Raw genomic sequence first — 18,622 nt, forward strand, 5'->3', positions numbered from 1 at the left:
CATCAGCTTTGAAGACCTTATTAGACAGCTCCATTTCAATTCACAGAGCTGCCAGTTTCTCCTGCGCTCCAAGCAAATGTATATCAGGGAAAGAGAACTTAAATGGCCATTTGAAGTGTATTTAAGAGCCCCCCTGCCCCTCCAAGCAGATCAAGTTTACTGAGCAGAACTCTTGCATCCTCATTTCTTATTTGGCTGGATCATTGGCATATTCTCCTTTTGTCTGCTTGGTTTTATTTTAATTGTAGTTGTCTGCAGTTTTTAGTATTTTTTGATCAAAGACGAGCACTTAATATGATGTATGCAGATCTCTCAAATGCCTATCTCTCAATTTAGCAGCCTCAGACAGAAACTGTTACATCTATATTACTGCATAGAAGTTAGTGTCATAAATGTTTATTTGATTGGCTAATCAGTCTAAACTGTTTGCAGAATTGAATAATTTTACCATACAATAGTGTTGACATCATAAGGGCTTTGAAACAGAAAATTTTAGAAAACCTTTATCATACTGTATTTATTGTTATTTAGATTTCAAGGCTTGTTATTGCCTACAACTGTACTGTAAGTTTAATAATATTAAAATTTTTTAGAAAGCTCCTGGAAATAGAAGCTCATGGTTAAACTGATAAGTCTGCAAATGCACAAAACCTCTCTCTGGAAATTGTGCAGAGAGATTGTACTTTACTAGAACAAGCTCACAGAAGAGCATTTACCACAGGCTTATTGTCTTTTCTTGGAGTAAACATCCCAAAAAAATGCCATGCGAGTCTGAGCTAGCAGGGCACAAAGTACCCCTCTGCCCTCCAATTTCAGATGAGAGTAAAAACTCATTCTGTACCTGGGGGTTGAGGGCTACCTTTGCTTCCCCATAGCAGAGGATATAAAGACAGAGGAGCTAACAGCAAGCAGCTGGTGCTGGGCTAAGCAGGATTTTTTTTTACAACACACAGCTCTGTTGAACCGTTGAAAGACAGCACTGCTGGGAAACGCCAGATCCACTTGCCCCAAGGAGGAATGGAGTAATTACTTCCCCTGAGCTGACACTGGAAGCTGTTGTGAGAAGCAGAACATATTGTCCTCAGGTTTTTATTTTGCTTCAGCAGCTCCTGGAATGATTTGATTGATAGGAAAGGTAGGAATTTCCTCTCCCAAGGCACTGCAGGTGCTGTATTTCTCTGGAGGATGTGTCCAAGTCCTGAGCTTATTCCTATACCAGCCAAGCCTTTATCTGACATTGAGGTTGATGTGGAAATGCTAGCAGACAGTACTGGGCTGAGTATTGCTGCTGGATGCAGCACAAGGAGGAGACGAACTCATATCTCTGACTTGGAGGTTGTCAGGCACTGTCCTAAAAAGAGATAAGGTATAACCAACTGAGCAAGCAAGCTTCTGTAACATACCAAGGGCCTTGACTTCAGCTACATTGTATGGTTCAAACTTTCTGCACTACTTCCACTCCAGCCAGCACCATAATAATCTAAATCTACTCCTAGCCATTTTACAGTTCTCCTGAGTTTGTTGGGACTTTGCATTTTGCTGGGAAACGGATGATGTACAGCAGCACACAGTCCCATCCACAGTGCTAACTGGGCTGGTCAAGACCTGCTGATGAATCGACAGCTATTTTGCTCTGAAAAAATCTTTCTGCTGTGGTTTTGGGAGAGATTGGGTGGGCTTTCTCGCATGGGCTGCTGCCTTCTGGTCTTGGACGAGTTAGTATGATCCAGCCCAACCTGCAAAATCAGTAGCAGGATCCACCTACCCTCGTGTAGGGGACTGGAGGTTAAATGGCTCCATTCAAGCCCTGTCTGTTGTACATATGCCACTGCTGGTCAGTCCCTTCCCAGGGAGCACTGCTCGTTAATTAGTCCGCTGACGAGCCATGCGCTGTGGGCACCAGCAGCCTCTGAGCGGAACAGGGGGATTGTCACCAGGCACAGGCTCAGCTCATGACAGGACACAGGTCTGGAGTTGTTCTAGGTGCCAGCAAAGACTGGGATTTCTCCTCCTCTTTTCTGAACTGAGGAGTGAAAAGGCTCTAAGCTTGATGGAAGTAAATGAGGCAACAGCATAGTTTATCTGCAAGAATCAAATACACTGCCCACTCATATTCTGCAGCAACCTTTGTAAGAGGACTTTCTCCAGAGAGACACCTGCCAGCAAACCCTCTCTTCTAAATATCTGCAGGAATCTGGCACACCAGGAAGTGAATTTAGCATTCGGTGGGGGAAACCATGCCTGTAAATTGTCCCTGTGGTGTCTCCTTCACTAAAAGGCCACTCTTTGCAGGGAGGATAGTTATGCTGGGTCACCAGGATGAGACTCGCACTCCCACCGTGGGCCTCTGGACCATTTGCCCAGGGAGACCACAGTCTCCTTGGACAATGCAATTGCTTGCAAGATATCGGTGGCTCCCACAAGAAAGTGTCTTGCTCACATCACTAATTGGGCACTTACTTATCTAGAAAGGTCTCTGCTAAATAGCAAAGTTCTGTGAGAAGGAGCCTCAAAGCACACAGCTGTGATACACTTTCCTCCATGCAGGCAAAGGAGAGGGCATTCATCCTACGAAAGAAAGACACTCCACGCCCTGACTGCAACTTCAAACCACATCACAGGGGACATGAGAAAAGCAACACTACTGAGAGCTCTAGGATCCAGCCAACTTCTGCTTTCACCAGGACAAGGATGGAGATGCTGGCTAAGCCAAACAAGACCAGATCAGATCACAGCACTGTCTTCGGGCAGACAGCACCTTCCCACAGTCTGCTTAGTGGGGACTCACAACAGCAAAATTGTAATCTCCAACATGATCTCTTGGTTTCAGATCCTAGGTGCAATGCATAAATTCTGAGAGATTGGAAGTATCCTGATTCTCCCCTTGCCTTTGTACCAGTTTGATTTGCAGAGGACTTCTGGGCAATGCCCCTCTCTGCTCCAGCTCGCCTTGGGCATTCAAGGCAGCAGATGCACACGAGCAAGCTGCCAGGGATGCAGGTGCTCCAAGGCTGTCCGCATCTGGCACAGGGGCAGGAGAAAAGACCAGTCCACAAGAACCACTTCAAATGGTCCCCAACCTACCAGCCATGATGCAAGAGTCAATTACCACAGAGCAATTAGCACTACAGATTCATGGTGCTACATTCATCAGTCAGTCCCAGACACCCGGAGCTCAGCCTCTGTGGGCTGCTAGTCCACAGAGAGGAGGAAAGGATGCAAACACTCTTCCTCCCATCAGGCAGGCTTTGCTCTCCTTGCTGTGCTGGCTCTGCCTGACAAGACCACCAGCATTCGGCAGTAGGTGGAATTTTTTCATGGGGCGCACAAATTGCAGGGGAAAAACAAACAGCTCAGTCAGACGAGGCAGAGCTGAGCAGTGAGGACACATGGGGCTGGGAGGGAGAGGAGTGAAACAGCTTTGGTGGGATTTGCCAGCACAAGGGGACAGGGCAGGCACAGGGCTGCCAACGTGGCACAGCAGCTTTGCCCTCAGCTCAAACAGGGATCTTGTGGTAGCTGCAGTCCTGAGGGGCTCAGCTCTGAGATGGAAGATGTTAGAGGAAGGAGCAAGATGTCCAGGTCAGTCCCTGGGAACAGTCCTTCCCTGGATGTGCTAGCTATCTCCTTGAGGGACAGCACTCAAGCTGCACTTACCTTCACAGCCATATGTGCCACGTGTATGTACGAAGGTACGTAAGGGGGCCCCAACAACTGCAAGACCAAGTTCTGTAGCCTGACAGCTCCAAAACAGACCAGCCAGCCACAGCCAGAGAAACTGAGCCATGGTAGCCACATCTTGACCACCAACCCAGAGGGAGTTGGTGACATGCTCCCTGTCTTGCCCAAGGCTTTCTGTGCTACCACAGCTTCCAGTTTATCAATAAATTAATTGATGAGTAGCTCTCCAGCAGAAGCCACCAGCCAAGAAGTACTTCCAAAAACTTTGCTTCTTTCAGGCCTCAGGCACCAGCTGCCTGCAAATACCTCCTCAAGGTTTGTTTCTTCTGCACACCCTTCCCTTGCACAAATGCCACGTGAATCTTGAAAGAAATAAAATACTATCCTCTCGCACCCTCCACATGCCCCGGTACTGTTCTCCCTTCTGCATGTGACTCTACAGGCCTGCAGGAACCACGCATCCAATCTATTCACCATAAACTAGTCATGCCAAAAAAAGTCTTTGATCTTTAAACACTTTCAAAGACTCTCTCTGATGTCAGCCCCTGACACCATGCTGCTCTAGCACAAAGCCTGGCCTCTGAAGGACAGGGCAGCTGGCCGCACTCTTCTTCACTTTTGGGTGATTCCTGCATATACTGCATGCACGCAGTTTCCCCAACTACTAGCAGGACTGGCCATGGCCCATGGTCCCTGACTCAAGAAGCTAAAATCCAGATCCTGTGTGTGGCAAAGAACCATGCCCAAATTGAGACCTCAGTTTAACACTCACACCACAGCACTACCCTTTCTGCAGGCCCTCAGCACCATCGGTTGCCTGGTTTGCACCAAGCCAGTGGGGAAGTTGCAACATGCTCACTTACAGGCATGGGGATCTTCGACAGTTCTTTGCCAATGCAGTTTTTCATGATGCTCCAGAGGTTAAGGCTATAGTTGGGTTTGTCAGGGATGCGAGTCCTTCTCCTCTTCTTCGGTAGGAGATCTTTGCAAGTGGATTCATTGTAGCTGGTTTGATTGGAGCTGTCAAACACCTGTGAAAGCACCAAAATAAAGGCAGGTTTAAGCCAGACTCTCCCAGCAGACCAAGTCAGAAACATTGGCTTTGCTCAGTAGAGGTCAAGTACACTGCATCAGAAAAGTAATGGGGTAAATATCCCCCTTGCTCAGTCCTGCTACCTCCAGGAGGACATTTGAGGTGTTGATGCAAGTTCACTGACATCTCTCTCACCATGGCTCACACAGCAACTAACTCTGTTCCCATCCTTGAGGCCACACAGCAAACCGCATGACGAGCTCACAACCAACCTCCTCTCCCGCTCATCTCTCCTCGTGCCATCACACTAGGTCCATCCCTCTCTCCCTGTGCAACAGACTCACACTGTCCTCCAGGTTCCAGTCTTCAGGGTGACCCTCGCTGGCCCCGCTCAGGTTACTGCCAGAACGCCTGCAGGGACGATAAACATGAGGAAGGCAGACAACAGGAATGTGTGGTACCGCGCAGCCACCACCACCCAGGACATCTCCCTGCGCCACCTGAAGAGTGAGCCGAAAGTGAAGAAGAGTGAGGCCAGCTGCCCTGTCCTTCAGGTGCTGCTGGGAAGGCAATGGGGTGATGGAGACTGTTCCACAGGTGTGACAAGGGTGACACTCAGCACATGGTGAGCCAGACAAGTGGCCCTGGGGTGTGGGGGGGAACATACCTGTGGTGCTTAGGGTCTGCAGTTACAGTGATAAAAGCTGGTGCATCCTCCATGGCGTCAAAATATTCTGTCTCCTCATCTTCATCACTGGCTTCTCCTTTTGTGGACTGCACACTCCCTGTTGGCACAAAGCATCCAAGCTGCTCAGCTTACTGCTATCTCTCCAGCAGGATATCCATGCGTCCCACCAGCACACACCACTGCTGCCTTTCCCCCAAGCCCACCCTACTCCTGCTGTGTGTCCCTCTCAAACGCCAGCTCACTTCACAGCCTCATCCTCTCTTCTCCATCCCGCTCCACAGTGCTGTAAGGCTGCCAGGCCGACCGCAAACTCCTTTGGGGAGTTTGAGGTCCTCTCTGATCTGAGAACAAAAGCCTCCTCTGCCATGCTTGGGAGCACATCCCAAATGCCCTCAGCCTGACTGAGCCAGACACAAGCATATAACATGTGCATCCCATCGCATCTGATACAGCTCCCATCCTTGCAGCGGCACATCTGCATGGAAATCCAGGTAGGATTGAAAGAAAAACAAGTCATATGTTTCAGGCATTGCCCCGAGATACCTCCTGCCCTTCGAGCTTCCCAGCCGCATGCTCATAGACATTTCTCTTCCTCGGTGCTGTGGAAGAGATTGCTGTGAAGATGGGAACTGTCTGCAGCCTAGTCTGTTCTCCGAGCCGCAGCAGAAAAGCAGCCCTCCTGCATGCAGTCACCATCCTGTGCCTCCTGCCATAGCTGCAGCCTCCCCTCACCACCCTTCTTAGTGCTCCTTGGCCTCTCTGCAGACCCGGTTGGGAGTCAAATGCTTCCCCACGACTGTCACCGCCACCTTGTGCACACAGTCACCCCACAGACATTAAACTTAGCTGTTTTGGAGGCATGAAGTGCTTGCTCCTGCCCTACTCGCACTGCCACTATCCTCGTCTTCCTTGAGCAGAGCTCCACCTCAAGCACCTACCTGGCTGCTCTCTCTTAAAACCATGATTCAAGAAGCCTCTCTGTGCAACCAAGTAGCCAGGACCATGCAGGGCCTCCTGGCAGCCCCCTAAAGTACCTCTTTCTCCAAGTGACCAGCAGCCACAGCACTGCACGGCAGCGCCCACTGCTGCTCATGCCTGCAGCTAACTGCCTGGTTTGGCTCCCCCTACCTGTCATCTCAACTTGGGTCACATTACAGAGTGAGGTCTGCAGATGGACAATGCTCTTTTCCATCAGCGAGCTCAGGGACATCGGTCCTGCTCAGGGCTGCTGGGTGGTGTCTGCTGCACCACCAGCAAGGAGGGACAACGACGCAGCCGGGCCGACCTGGGACAGTCCAGCACTGCACAGGCTGCATGCAGGCAAATGGAGAAAACAGGATGCCGTGACCATCTCACTGCAGTGTCTGGTGCTGCTGAGTTGTTTGCTTGTCTTCCTGGCACGGAAAGGTCACCTCCTCCCTGGTATCACTGCTACGTTCTTCTTGCTTGGGGGTGAACCACCTGAAGAGCAAGGTCACCTCTCACAATGGGGTCATGTCACACTGGATTTGTGCCGTTGTCCAAACTGATTTAGCCTCTACCCACCCCAGCTGTGATGTACGGCATGCTGAGAGGTGTTGGGAATGAGGGTAACACAAGGTAACACCATCATCTCCCTCCAACAGTTATTTTCTCCCGTAGTCCAAGTTCTTTAAAATTGTAGCAGGGCTCTATTTGCAGTTTTCAGTTTTTAACTAGTGCTTTCTGCATGGAGGGAGAGGATTTGGCACTAATATCAGAAGCACTTAGATTTTATTGCCCCCTAAGTTCCTGTGAACAGCAAACAAGCTGCGACTTCTACCTTCCGCTGCGCAGCAGTACAATCAGCAGCACGAGGGACCCGTCGGTTGCCTCCAGACAATAACCCTGCCATCCAGCAGTCAGAAATGAGCCTGTGGGTCGGGTTAAGGCCATTCAGATATTCCGAGATACAGGTGGGCAAACAGGTCTGGATACACATCCCTCTCCTTCACCAGTGTCCAGAAGCCTGGGGAGACCCAAGTCTCCATGCAAGAGCAGCAGGGCAGTTGGAAACGCTTTCAGGGCTCCCATGGAAGCACACCAAGGGTGAGCTGCATTAGCACCTCTTCAAAGAGCACAGCTTCCTTTCAATCAGATTTTACTTAAGAAAAAAAGTCACTGGCATACAGGGCTCGTACATCCTTCTCATCCCAGCTGCTGTCCTCCAAGCAACCCACCAGCAGCAGTAGGGTGGAAAACCCACTTTTGCCTGTTGTCCCTCTGGCTTCTGCCCAGGGCTCCACCTCATAGTCATGCTCATTGCTGGCTGCTGAGCACAGGGCAGCCGATCACAGCACCTGGAACTCCCACGCCAGCCCCTGTCCCAGCGGCACTCACCTTTGGCAGTGTTGGCGACGCACACGCTGCCGGAAGACAGGCCGGGGGCTCCTCGGCAGGCTCGCTCCAAGCTGTTGTGCTGTTTGGCTAGCTGCTCAATAGTCTCTTCCAGGCGGATCCTCTGCTCTCGCTCATACTGGAGTGCCCGCTGCCATTTTCGACTGTGAGTTTCAGCTAAGTCCAGGAAATCACGGCAAGCCTGGAGGAGAGGCAGGAACAGGTCAGGAGCCAGGAGCGATCGCCCTTGCAACCCAAGAGCTGGTCACAGAGCCAAGACTGACATACTTTAATTCCCAAACTGGTTACCCAGCTACTCCACTTCCTTCTACGCCAGTACTGCTATTTTAGGAAGTGCAGCCCCAGAGCTTTGCATGATCCCCATGTCTCTGGAACTAAGAACAGTACAACTCAGATCATCCAAACCTTCAGCATCTCAGTCAAGGTGGCCGCAGCGCTGCAGCCCTTGGGTCTAGGAAGCCATTGCTCTGATGTGATGCCCCATCTCCCACAGCAGCTCAACAGTCCACCAGGTGGGTTCAGCATAACCTATTTACCATTCACATCTTTCTCTCCATCACCAGCTTTGACAGCAGCTCAGGGAGCCCAGACTAGGCTTTCACAAACTTTAGCCATCCATTATCCAAGACAAGCAGCCTGGGAACCCAAGCAGCAGCCCCAGGAGATCTACAGGCCAGAGAGAATGACGGGTCCCCAGGTAACACCCGGACATAGTTGTGGAAGATCAGTTGTGAGCTGGTAAGACCTTTCCTCCAAGGAAACAGAGCAGTAGGGCTATGTAGGTTCTCCATGGAGCTGCCTGCACAGCCCAGGAGATGGCAAAGGGTTAGGTCTGTCCTCTGCAACACCTTCATGATGGCCAAAAGCTCTAGTCTTTCTGCAGCATGCCCTTTTAAGAGAAATGGGACAAACCAGATAGGAGGCGGCACACACATGTGCTCAGTACAGCAAGAGATGGAGGGCTCAGCTGCTCATGGGGCTCTCATGGCACCCACAAGTCCTGGCCCTGTACCACCAGGAACAGGACAGCAGAGATGATATGACTGAGGCTCCTGCAGTTCATAGAATCAGTAAGGTTGGAAGGGACCTCTGGAGATCTAGTCCAATCACACTACTCAAGCAGGGTCACCTAGAGCATGTTAGACAGGGTTGCATCCAGGCAGCCTTTGAAGATCTCCACAGAAGGAGACTCCACAACCTCTCCGGGCAACCTCTTCCAGTGCTCTGTTACTCTCACAGGGAAGAAATTCCCCCTCACATTCAGGCAGAACTTCCTGCGCTTCAATTTCTGCCCATTGCCTCTTGTCCTGCCGCATGGGACAACTGAAAAGAGTTTGTCCCCATCCCCTGGACACCCTCCCTTCAGGGACTTATACACACTGATAAGATCACCCCCCCCCCCAGGCTTCTCTTCTCCAGGCTAAACAGGCCCAGCTCTCGCAGCCGTTCCTCACAGGGCAGATGCTCCAGTCCTCTCATCATCTTTGCAGCCATACATCAACTCTCTCCAGTAGCTCCATGTCTCTCTTGTCCTGGGGAGCCCACAACTGGACACAGTAGTCGAGATGAGGCTTCCCCAAGGGCTGAGTAGAGGGGCAGAATCACCCCCCTCGACCTGCTGGCAACACGCTGCCTAATGCATCCAAGGAGACCATTGGCCTTCCTGGCCACAAGGGCACATTGCTGCCTCATGGTCAGCTTGTCATCGACCAGCCCTCCCAGGTCCTTCTCTGCAGAGGTGCCTTCCAGCAGGTCAGCCCCCAGCTTGTACTGGTGCTTAGGGTATAAGGTGCACAGGAGAACTCCTTGGTGGTGGCATTAATCATTTACTGCATCAACCTGATGCAGGTCTGTACAGCATCCAAACACCCATAAATATGCTCTGACAAGGCACAAGAATGAAAAGGACAGGACCAGGAATTAGCCCCAGCGCAGAGTGACCAGAAGTGATTTCCCCCCAGAAGATTAAAGACAGCTCTCTGCCTCATCCCCTGCAGCAGAGGCTCTGTTTAAAGCTCTGCACCCCCTGCTTCTTCGCTGACAGTCCCCAGAGCATGGCTGGGACCAACTGAAGCTCATGGAGCATGTGGCTGCACAACTGCGCATCCTCCCCAGGTGCACTGTGCACATGGTGGGCTACTTCCATGCACAGGATGTCTGCTCGCTGCCAGCCCTGAGAAGCTGCGTTTCTATTGTCTGACAAGAGGGAGAGACCTAAAAGCTTAATTTTTAGATTATTTTTTATGTCTGACTGAAACATCAAGTCTCCTTAGCTTCACAGATCCATTTGTGATTGAGCACATGCAAAGTTAAACATGTGCACAGATGCGGGACTGCACCTCCTCTTCTCCCCCCTAAGCCGGTGCAAAGCCAGCTGGGACATACTAAACAACTTATGTTTGAAAGTGAGAAAATGTGATTCTTGCAAAAACTTTACAGGAGTTTGGAAGCAGACGGGCATCTCACAGGCAGAACAACTGCATTTTTGTATGGGATGTGATGTTCAGCTAGCTCCATCACATTACCATAAAAAGTATGGTACAAACATAGCTCTTAATATAAATGCTGGTCCAAACCACTAAAAATAATTCAAATGACTAAAAGGAGAGCAAATTTTGTATATCTAACAGACTTCTAACCATCTACAGGGTCCAGTTGTTTTCTGTGTTTCAATCTACTTGGATTTCACATGAGATTCATACAGTTCTTTGCACTTTACTCAAAACCTGGACTGGCAGATTTCACCTGAACATCTAGTAAGTGCTGCTCTCCCTGCAAGCACCAGGCTCCTGGGCTTCAGCTTCCCTTAAATGTCCTGATATTACCAGAATTTAACCAAGAGGAGATCTGATTCATTAGTTTTTTGTGAAATTTTCCTTTACAAAGGAGCAGAATATGACTCTAATCCATCTTAAGAAATTCTTCCTTTCAAGACATCAGGCAAAGAGTCACCAGAAAAGCAATAAGGTTTTCACGTTTTAGTTGAAGTAGCACAAAACACAGGGAATTTAATACCCTAACACACAAAATATGGAAAAATATGCTGGGATGAACGCACATGTCTTTGATTGCATTCCAAGTGCTGCAAGGTTCCTCGTGAAGCCAATTTCCAGTTTCACACAAATGAACTCCTTGTTCCAGGGAAAGAGACAGGAACAAAATTTAGATCAGAGAAATGAAGGAGAAACACAACAAGAGTTTACAGCTGCTGCTGTAGTTGTTACCTACACGCTCTGTTCCGATCTGTCTACTGGAAAAAGTAAACGCAACTCATCATATTTGTAGGGATTTTTAGTTTCTAGTCATCTCTGCTGTCTCCTGCTTCCTAATATTTGCATCAAGGACTTGCAGAGAAGGATATGACCCTACACAGACTTACACAAGCTTAATGCCACCCCAACTGCAATCTCTGGATCACTCTCACTCTGCAAAGCTAACTCCACTGGCAGGCTTCTGTAGGATCAGTCTGAGCATCACACTGGCCAGGGTGAAGTTAAATGTACACCTGCATGTTTTTGCAAACCTGTTCCTCTTACAAGTGTGAACTGGTAGATTTAAGCATCCCCAGGGTGAGCGACAGTATACATCATTATTCAGCATCATTAAGGCTCTCTAACAAGATGCAATCACATGCACTTTTGCAGGCAGAAATAACTCGGCTGAAAAACATTTGCAAATCTCTGAACATGGGTTTGTCCTAAGGCCTTCTCAGTGATGCTAGGAAGCAACTCAGAAGTGCTGCGAAGACTACAGAAAGATACATACCTACACCATGTCGAAATGTTGATAAGGCTGTATCACACATGAGGAGAGAGGGTGGAAATCAATGCCACCTGGTGCAGGGTTGAGAGGGTTGAGCAGTTTTAGTGGTAGTGACCAGTGGATCAGCTCAGCTGTTCATGAATAAGGGTGGAGCACCCTGATGCCCTGCTTCTCCACATCAAAGGCCAGGCTCAGCTCTACGCTAGGATGCACCAGCTCTTGCCACCCTGCTTTTCCACTGGAGGCAGGCAGGGAAGTGCAGAGCACCCCATCAGATCTGCCAGTCCTGTCCTCAATCCCATAGTTGTATTCCCATCCTCACTCTCCTGACATCCTCTAGCTCCTCAATGGGAAGGGAACCATCCAGGTCCTCCTCACACGAGTGCGATCTTATGGGGCTGCAAGGATGGGCACAGGCAGGAGACACTCCTGGGAGAGCAGGGTGCCAAAGGGCATGGCCACAGGTTGCGAAAGCTCTCTTTGCTCCTGAGGGAAGGATAAGAGACTGAACTGCAAATTTCCAGGATGCTTCACAAAGCACCACGTTTTCATCCCATTTTCCAGAAGCAGCTCAACTCCTCTCCCGTACCCAAAAAAAGTCATGTTTGCTAGCCAGCCAGCAGCCACAGAGCACGCAGCAAAGGCGCACAAGGTAGATGCCACATTCCCCAATCTCAAGCTGAAGTTTCTTTCCAAGAAAAAGTTTTTCTTTACTCTTGCATCTTTCCAAAGGCTGCTATCACTGGCAGTTAGTTAAAACTAAGCTGTAGTCCAAGCTGGCATGCTTACTTCTTTTATCACGCTGATGTATTGCAATAAGAGGATGATAGCACATTGGCAAGTAACCACATAGTGGCCATGACCTTCGCAGCCAGGGAAGGCTCATTATCTGCTCTGAAGGGCCTATCTCTGCAGTCAGAGAACACACTGCTTGCACAGAAATACCCATTGCAGGGCTCCTCCCTGGAACATAATACGGAAATTGCCAGCTGTCCCCAGCTCAGAGGGTTGAATGCTTTCAAATGATGCACAAGGACATCACCGTAATTATCCCGCTACAATTAAATGCATTTTTTAAGATTGTTATGGGAAATGGAATGTTTCTGGTATAAATGTAAATTACAGAAAAAGGAAGTGACTACAGATGAGCTCAGGCAGACTTTCCAAGCACTTCATGAGGGAGCTGGAAGCCTAAAAGTAGTGGAGGAGAAATCTCAGGATCAATGTCCTAAAAAAGAATTGTAACAGATAAAACCTTGAGTCCTTCTGTCTCAAGGCTCCAAAGAGTTTCTCTGAGGATCCATGCTACTCCTGTTACAGCAGGGATATCTGCAGAATGACTTCACTCACATCCATGTCAAAAAGCCCATGCCATTGAGAAGCGGCCACCAGTGCTGCACATGCTTTCCCTCACATCTCCACCGAGCCAGGCCTGAGCGTGGCCAGATCTGGAAGTTTCAGGAAGGTTCTAGACAGGGCAGGGCACGAGGAGGACAGGGGAGATATGAGGGGGATATGCCTGAGCCTGCCACTGGCCTATTTAGGACTCTCCTTGTGGAGCCATGAGGCTGGAGCTGCAAACAAGACCATGGCTGGAAGCAGATAAAGAGCTCCGTTTCCTTCACACATCCCAAGCACTGTTCACTTGCATAGTTGCACAGGGGTTTTTATTTCTCTGCCCAGCCTTGATCCCTGCAAGAAGCTCACTCCAACACTGCTCAGTCCGAACAAGAAGCCCATGCTGAGCCCAGCCTGAGGACCCTCCTGCATCAGGGAAGGGTAACCAGAGCCGTCCCATCCTAAAAGCCATTCGAAGTACCATACTTCATATCTAGCAAAGTATACGGACACACCAAGCCTGCTGAAAGCGGCTGCCTATGAGGTTCAGGGCTTGGGAGCTGCATGTCCTACAAGCAGGGCCCAACACATCCAAAGAACAAGCTTCACTCACAGTCAGGGTGTCCTCTTAACCTGTCGCTGTCCCCCGCCCATTGTGTCCCACAGGCCCTCACCAGCCAAACACAGAAAGGCCATAGTGCCACTGGTGGATCCTCCTTAAGACAGCAGTCTCCTGCCTTCCCCAACCAGCTTGTACAACTGTGTGCAATTAATGTTACTCCTGTCTGGCCCACTGGAGTTTTTAAGCAAATGCCCACCACTCACTCCAGCGGTGGGTGCTGCTTCTAAGAGGGGGTGATATTTCAACTTATTAGAGCCCTTTGCGTCCTCAGGAACCATGTGGAGATGGAGCGTGGAGGATGCTGGACTCCTTCCTCACGCTCAGGAATCAGCAGCTGCTACTGAGCTGTATTTTTCTCACAAGTCCCTGCCATTGCAAAAAAAAAAAAAAAAAAAAAAAAAAAAAAAAAAAAAAAAAAGTGTTTTCATGTATTTCTCTTTATTTGCTTCAAACACAAAGTATTCACAAACTGCACTAGTGCCATGGGAGAAGGAAAGCACAGCTGCTGGCAAGTGTCCTGTGAGAGCTGCCGCATGGGGTGTCCCTAAGCTGGGAGAAGCAAGCCTATGAGATACCTATTTCAGGAGATCTGCGACATCAGCCCTGCCCTGGCAATGCTCCTGGATGGAAACTGGAGGCTGAAGCATTACAAATGGCTCCTCTCCAGCTCCAAAATGCAGGGGAACAGGATTAGAAATTGCAACCTGACAAGACAGCCCCATGGGTAGCCTCTGATCTTAACAAGGTGATGGCAGCAAGCAGTCTTCTTGCTCTGCGGGAGCCTGAGGGTGCAGCAGTTCAGAGGTTTGTCAGGAAACAGAAGGGTTGGAGTCAAGTCTGCATGTTCATTCTGGAAGCCCCACTGGAAGGACAATCAACCCAGCCAAGGTTTGAAGCCCTCTGTGCATGTCCCTGCTGTCAACTATGAGGGTATTGCACTGTCTGCTGATTCCAACACTCTGGAGTCATGCTGCAGCCAGGACACAGACTGGAGAGTCCCAGGTGTGCTCAGAACTGGCAATTCCTACAGTCTTCATTTATTTGAAAACAAGTGATGCCATGCAAATGCTGGGAAATGTCAGGGATGGTAACAGAAGAACATCCCGAGACAAAGGTTCTCCAACCCCAGACCTTTAGTTGCAAACATCAGCTTAACAGCCAAGCAAATGAGTGTTATTAATCTGGTTTTATAGCAAGAGTGCAGAGCATGAAATGCGACTGCAGCTATGGATGCTCATCAACCCATACAGAGAGACCTGATGGGAAGTGCTGACACCCCAGCACAACTCATCCTTCTCTCCTGATCTCCCCCCTTCCCTGTTTTTACTGGATGAGTATAGAACAGGAGGAAGGCCTAGTGGTTAGGGCCCTCCTTCTCCCCACAGCTCTTTGTGTGCCTGGCAGACTCTGTTCTAGCATCCAAGTCCTTCACAGAACTCAGCAATCCTAGAATGTCACTCTGCCTTGCAGAGGTAACAGTGTTGCTCAGCCTGCAGCAAGAGTGAGCTCAGTAACTCAGCTCCAGCCCCTGAGTAAGACTGGAGGTGGTAGGTTCTGCTGTGGTTTCAGGGACAGGGAGCCTAGCCCTCTCCAACCCTCCCCTTGAAGAGCAGAGAAGCACCAAAAAAGTAGTGACGAAAACCAGTGAAGCCTCTCAAAGAAGAGTCCTGTGCTGTGGGCCAGTGCCAAGCTAAAACCATCTCATCCCACACCCTCCTGAGGTCTCAGCCTGCAGCCTTCTGCCCACTGTGCTGGGCTTGATCCTGCTCTCACAAAGACCTTTTACACCCACACCACTCCACTGACCTCAGCAGGACTAGTCCTGATTTATGGAGATGTAAGAGGGAGCAAGGCTGCCCTGGTCCCTAAGGAGCAGCATCTTGGCCCCGGCTGAGGCGATGCTCTGAGCTCCATCCTTCACTCAGATCACAGCCCACATCCACTGTCCTGCAGGAACCAAAGCTTGGCAACAAAACCAAAATAAATCCAGCACCCATGCAATTTAATTCCCACCCTCCCTTAATCTGTCTGATCACCACAGGACCTGAGTCATCCCACCTTGCACCCCACCCAACGTGTCAACCCCTGCCCAAAGCAGGCCCGAACAGCACCAGACAGACCTTCCAAAGGCAGCGTATGCCCTTACACCGTCCAAACCCCCACTGCTGGACCCCAGCTCTGCAGCCATCTTAGCTGAGGCTGTTCCTCCTGTTCCCAGCCTAGCTGCTCTCTGCAACCACACACTGGGCAGGCTCGCTGGAATGTTATGTTAATGCTCCAGAATTTGGTTGCAAGGGCTGCAGTGCCTGTTCAAGCAAGCAGCAGTGATGCCATGTTAATCTTTTCTTAAGACAAAGAAACATGCATATTAAACACTGCTGTGCTTTGCGACAGTCTCCACGGCTGGAGCCCTCCCTATCTGTCAGAAGCAATAATTAAAACACTGCTCACTGGTGCCTTCCACTGAAGGACATGACACGACTTTCCCACGCTGACAGTCGCTCCCCAGACACGGGTGCTGGCTGTGGTAGAGGGTGGATTGCACCCAGCTCTCCCCTCCCCCAAGCACCGATCGACTGCTTATCAGCAAAGCCAGCCCAGACACACAGATCAGCTTTCTTTTTTTGTGAGTACACAAGGTTCCAAAGTGCTTCAGCTGCCCAGGCAGATCTGCAGGAAGCCACTGTGCAATTTCAACAGCACTTGCTTTTTTCACAGTGCTTGCGTTAGAGCTGCAAATGTCTGAAGAGCTGCACGCTTTCCCCATGTGCTATCTTCTGCTTCCAGCAAAACTGTAGTACGCAGGCCCCATCCCTCCTGAGACACATAAAAGGACTTGTTCAACATACCCCACCCAGAGCTGTGCAGCTAATGGACAGAGATGGCACATCAGTGAGATGCAGTGCTGCTCTACATGGTGGGCCAGTCCATGTCACCCAGATAAAACAACTCCAGAAGGAGGAAACTGTTCATGAGACTCCTCAGGGGCAGGTCAGCCAAAGGCCTGGCATTTTAGAAACACAGCCTGGATCCCCTGCTTTGGGCTCGGAAGATTTTGCTCTTCCCGAGTGGCCTCCCTCAGTGACATTAATCAGTGGCCAGATGCTTTTTCCAGCTGGCTGAACACCATTCTCACATCTTTACTGGCTCCCAGGGCTGTCCACTGCTGTTACGGAGCAGACACATAGCACTGTGCTAACGGCACAAGCCGTCCGCACCTGCCGGCAGCACTAAGCAGAGGCAAAGAGAACAAGACAGAAATGCCCTGGGGAGAGTGAGGGGTCACTGAGCAAGGCAGGAAAAGGACCTCGGAAGAAGTAGATGATCAGGACAAAAAAGGGGGTTGGCAGCAACGGGCAAAGAAGCAAGAGTAGGGGGAGAAAGGAAGGTCAGGAAGAGAAATTGAAGAAGGAAGAAGAGTCTTGGGTTCTCTGGCACTGAGGGTGGAGGCAGGATGGTGCAAAGCTGGTACAGGGGGAGGCTGAGGGAAAGCCTAAAAGACACTGAAGGAACTGCAGGACCTACAGGAGATAATGCCCAAGAAACAGCTGGAAACACCAAGCTGAGTAGCAGTAGCAGGTAGAAAAAGTAAGGAAGAATGCAATGACAAGCAAATGGGACATCAGGGAGAAAAGCAAAAAGAGACAATGGCAACAAAGTGCAAGTCAGGATGAGAGAGAGAGGACAGATGCAGAATAGACTGAAAGCAGAAGAGAAAAATGGGAGAGAAATCAGCAGCAAGCCACTCCGCAAGGGGAAAGATGGGGAAATACCCTGACAACACAGCTGTAGAGGTGTCAGGGCAACTATGGATGGGGATGGGGCAACCACGGGGGTGAGGGTAATCCAGGCAGCAGCAAAGCAGACAGGGGGACAAGACTGTGATGGACAGAAAGAGATCTGAGCATGCTCATATGGCCAAGAGGAGTGCAAGAAAAAGTGGTTGGAAGAATGGTCCCAGGGCAGTGGGGAATGAAGACAAATGAGGGACAAGGTTGCAGAGGGGGGATGTCATAGAATCGGTAAGGTTGAAAGGGACCTCTGGAGATCATCTAGTCCAACACCCCCCCTAAGCATGTTAGACAGGGTTTTGTCCAAGCAGCCTTTGAAGATCTCCACAGAAGGAGACTCCACAACCTCTCCGGGCAACCTCTTCCAGTGCTCTGTCACTCTCACAGGGAAGAAATTCCCCCTCACATTCAGGCAGAACTTCCTGCGCTTCAATTTCTGCCCATTGCCTCTTGTCCTGCCACATGAGACAACTGAAAAGAGTTTGTCCCCATCCCCTTGACACCCTCCCTTCAGGGACTTATACACACTGATAAGATCATCCCCCCCCCCAGGTTTCTCTTCTCCAGGCTAAACAGGCCCAGCTCTCACAGCCGTTCCTCACAGGGCAGATGCTCCAGTCTTCTCATCATCTTTGTAGCTCTACGCTGGACTCTTTCCAGTAGCTCCATGCCTCTCTTGTCCTGGAGAGCCCACAACTGGACACAGTACTCGAGATGAGGCCTCCCCAGGGCTGAGTAGAGGGGCAGGATCACCTCCCTTGACCCGCTGGCAACACACTTCCTAATGCACCCCAGGAGATCATTGGCCTTCCTGGCCACAAGGACACATTGCTGCCTCATGGTCAACCTGTCATCCACTAGCACTCTCAGGTCCTTCTCTGCAGAGGTGCCTTCCAGCAGGTCAGCCCCCAGCTTGTACTGGTGCCTAGGGTTGTTTCTGCCTAGGTGCAGGACTCGGCACTTGCCCTTGTTGAACCTCAGGAGGTTCCTCTCCGCCCAGCTCTCCTGCCTGTCCAGGTCTCTCTGAATGGCAGCACAGCCCTCAGGTGTATCAGCCACTCCTCCCAGATTGGTATCACCATCAGACTTGTTGAGAAGGCACTCTGTCCCTTCATCTAGGTCACAGTCCTTGTACTTTCAGGTGCAGGCCCTGTAAGTTTAGGGGAAGATGGTGAGATTCTCTGCAGACAATCGATGTTTGAGAAAGGGATAAAGGACATTCCCTGAACACAATGGCTCAGGAGCAGGTTCAGCACAGGAGAGGATCTGGCAGAGGACAGCAGGACCATCATATGGTCTCCACATACCTTTCTCCACACAGGCATACAGAG

General features: G+C 50.2%; 1 protein-coding gene across 7 annotated transcripts in view; it reads right to left on the bottom strand.

Annotated features, from left to right (window-relative positions):
• Positions 1-18,622, bottom strand: part of OSBP2 (oxysterol binding protein 2) — a 157,713-nt gene that overhangs the window by 17,115 nt on the left and 121,976 nt on the right. For all 7 annotated transcript variants that reach the window (XM_062590052.1, XM_062590051.1, XM_062590054.1 and 4 more), the window contains 4 exons: positions 7,761-7,959; positions 5,382-5,499; positions 5,059-5,125; positions 4,545-4,712 (listed from right to left, as the gene is read on the bottom strand). In XM_062590052.1, the coding sequence (XP_062446036.1) occupies positions 4,545-4,712; positions 5,059-5,125; positions 5,382-5,499; positions 7,761-7,959 (552 nt within the window). The remainder of the gene's footprint in view (positions 1-4,544; positions 4,713-5,058; positions 5,126-5,381; positions 5,500-7,760; positions 7,960-18,622) is intronic.

The sequence above is a fragment of the Rhea pennata genome, chromosome 17 (assembly GCF_028389875.1).
Source record: "Rhea pennata isolate bPtePen1 chromosome 17, bPtePen1.pri, whole genome shotgun sequence".
Lineage (NCBI taxonomy): Eukaryota > Metazoa > Chordata > Aves > Rheiformes > Rheidae > Rhea > Rhea pennata.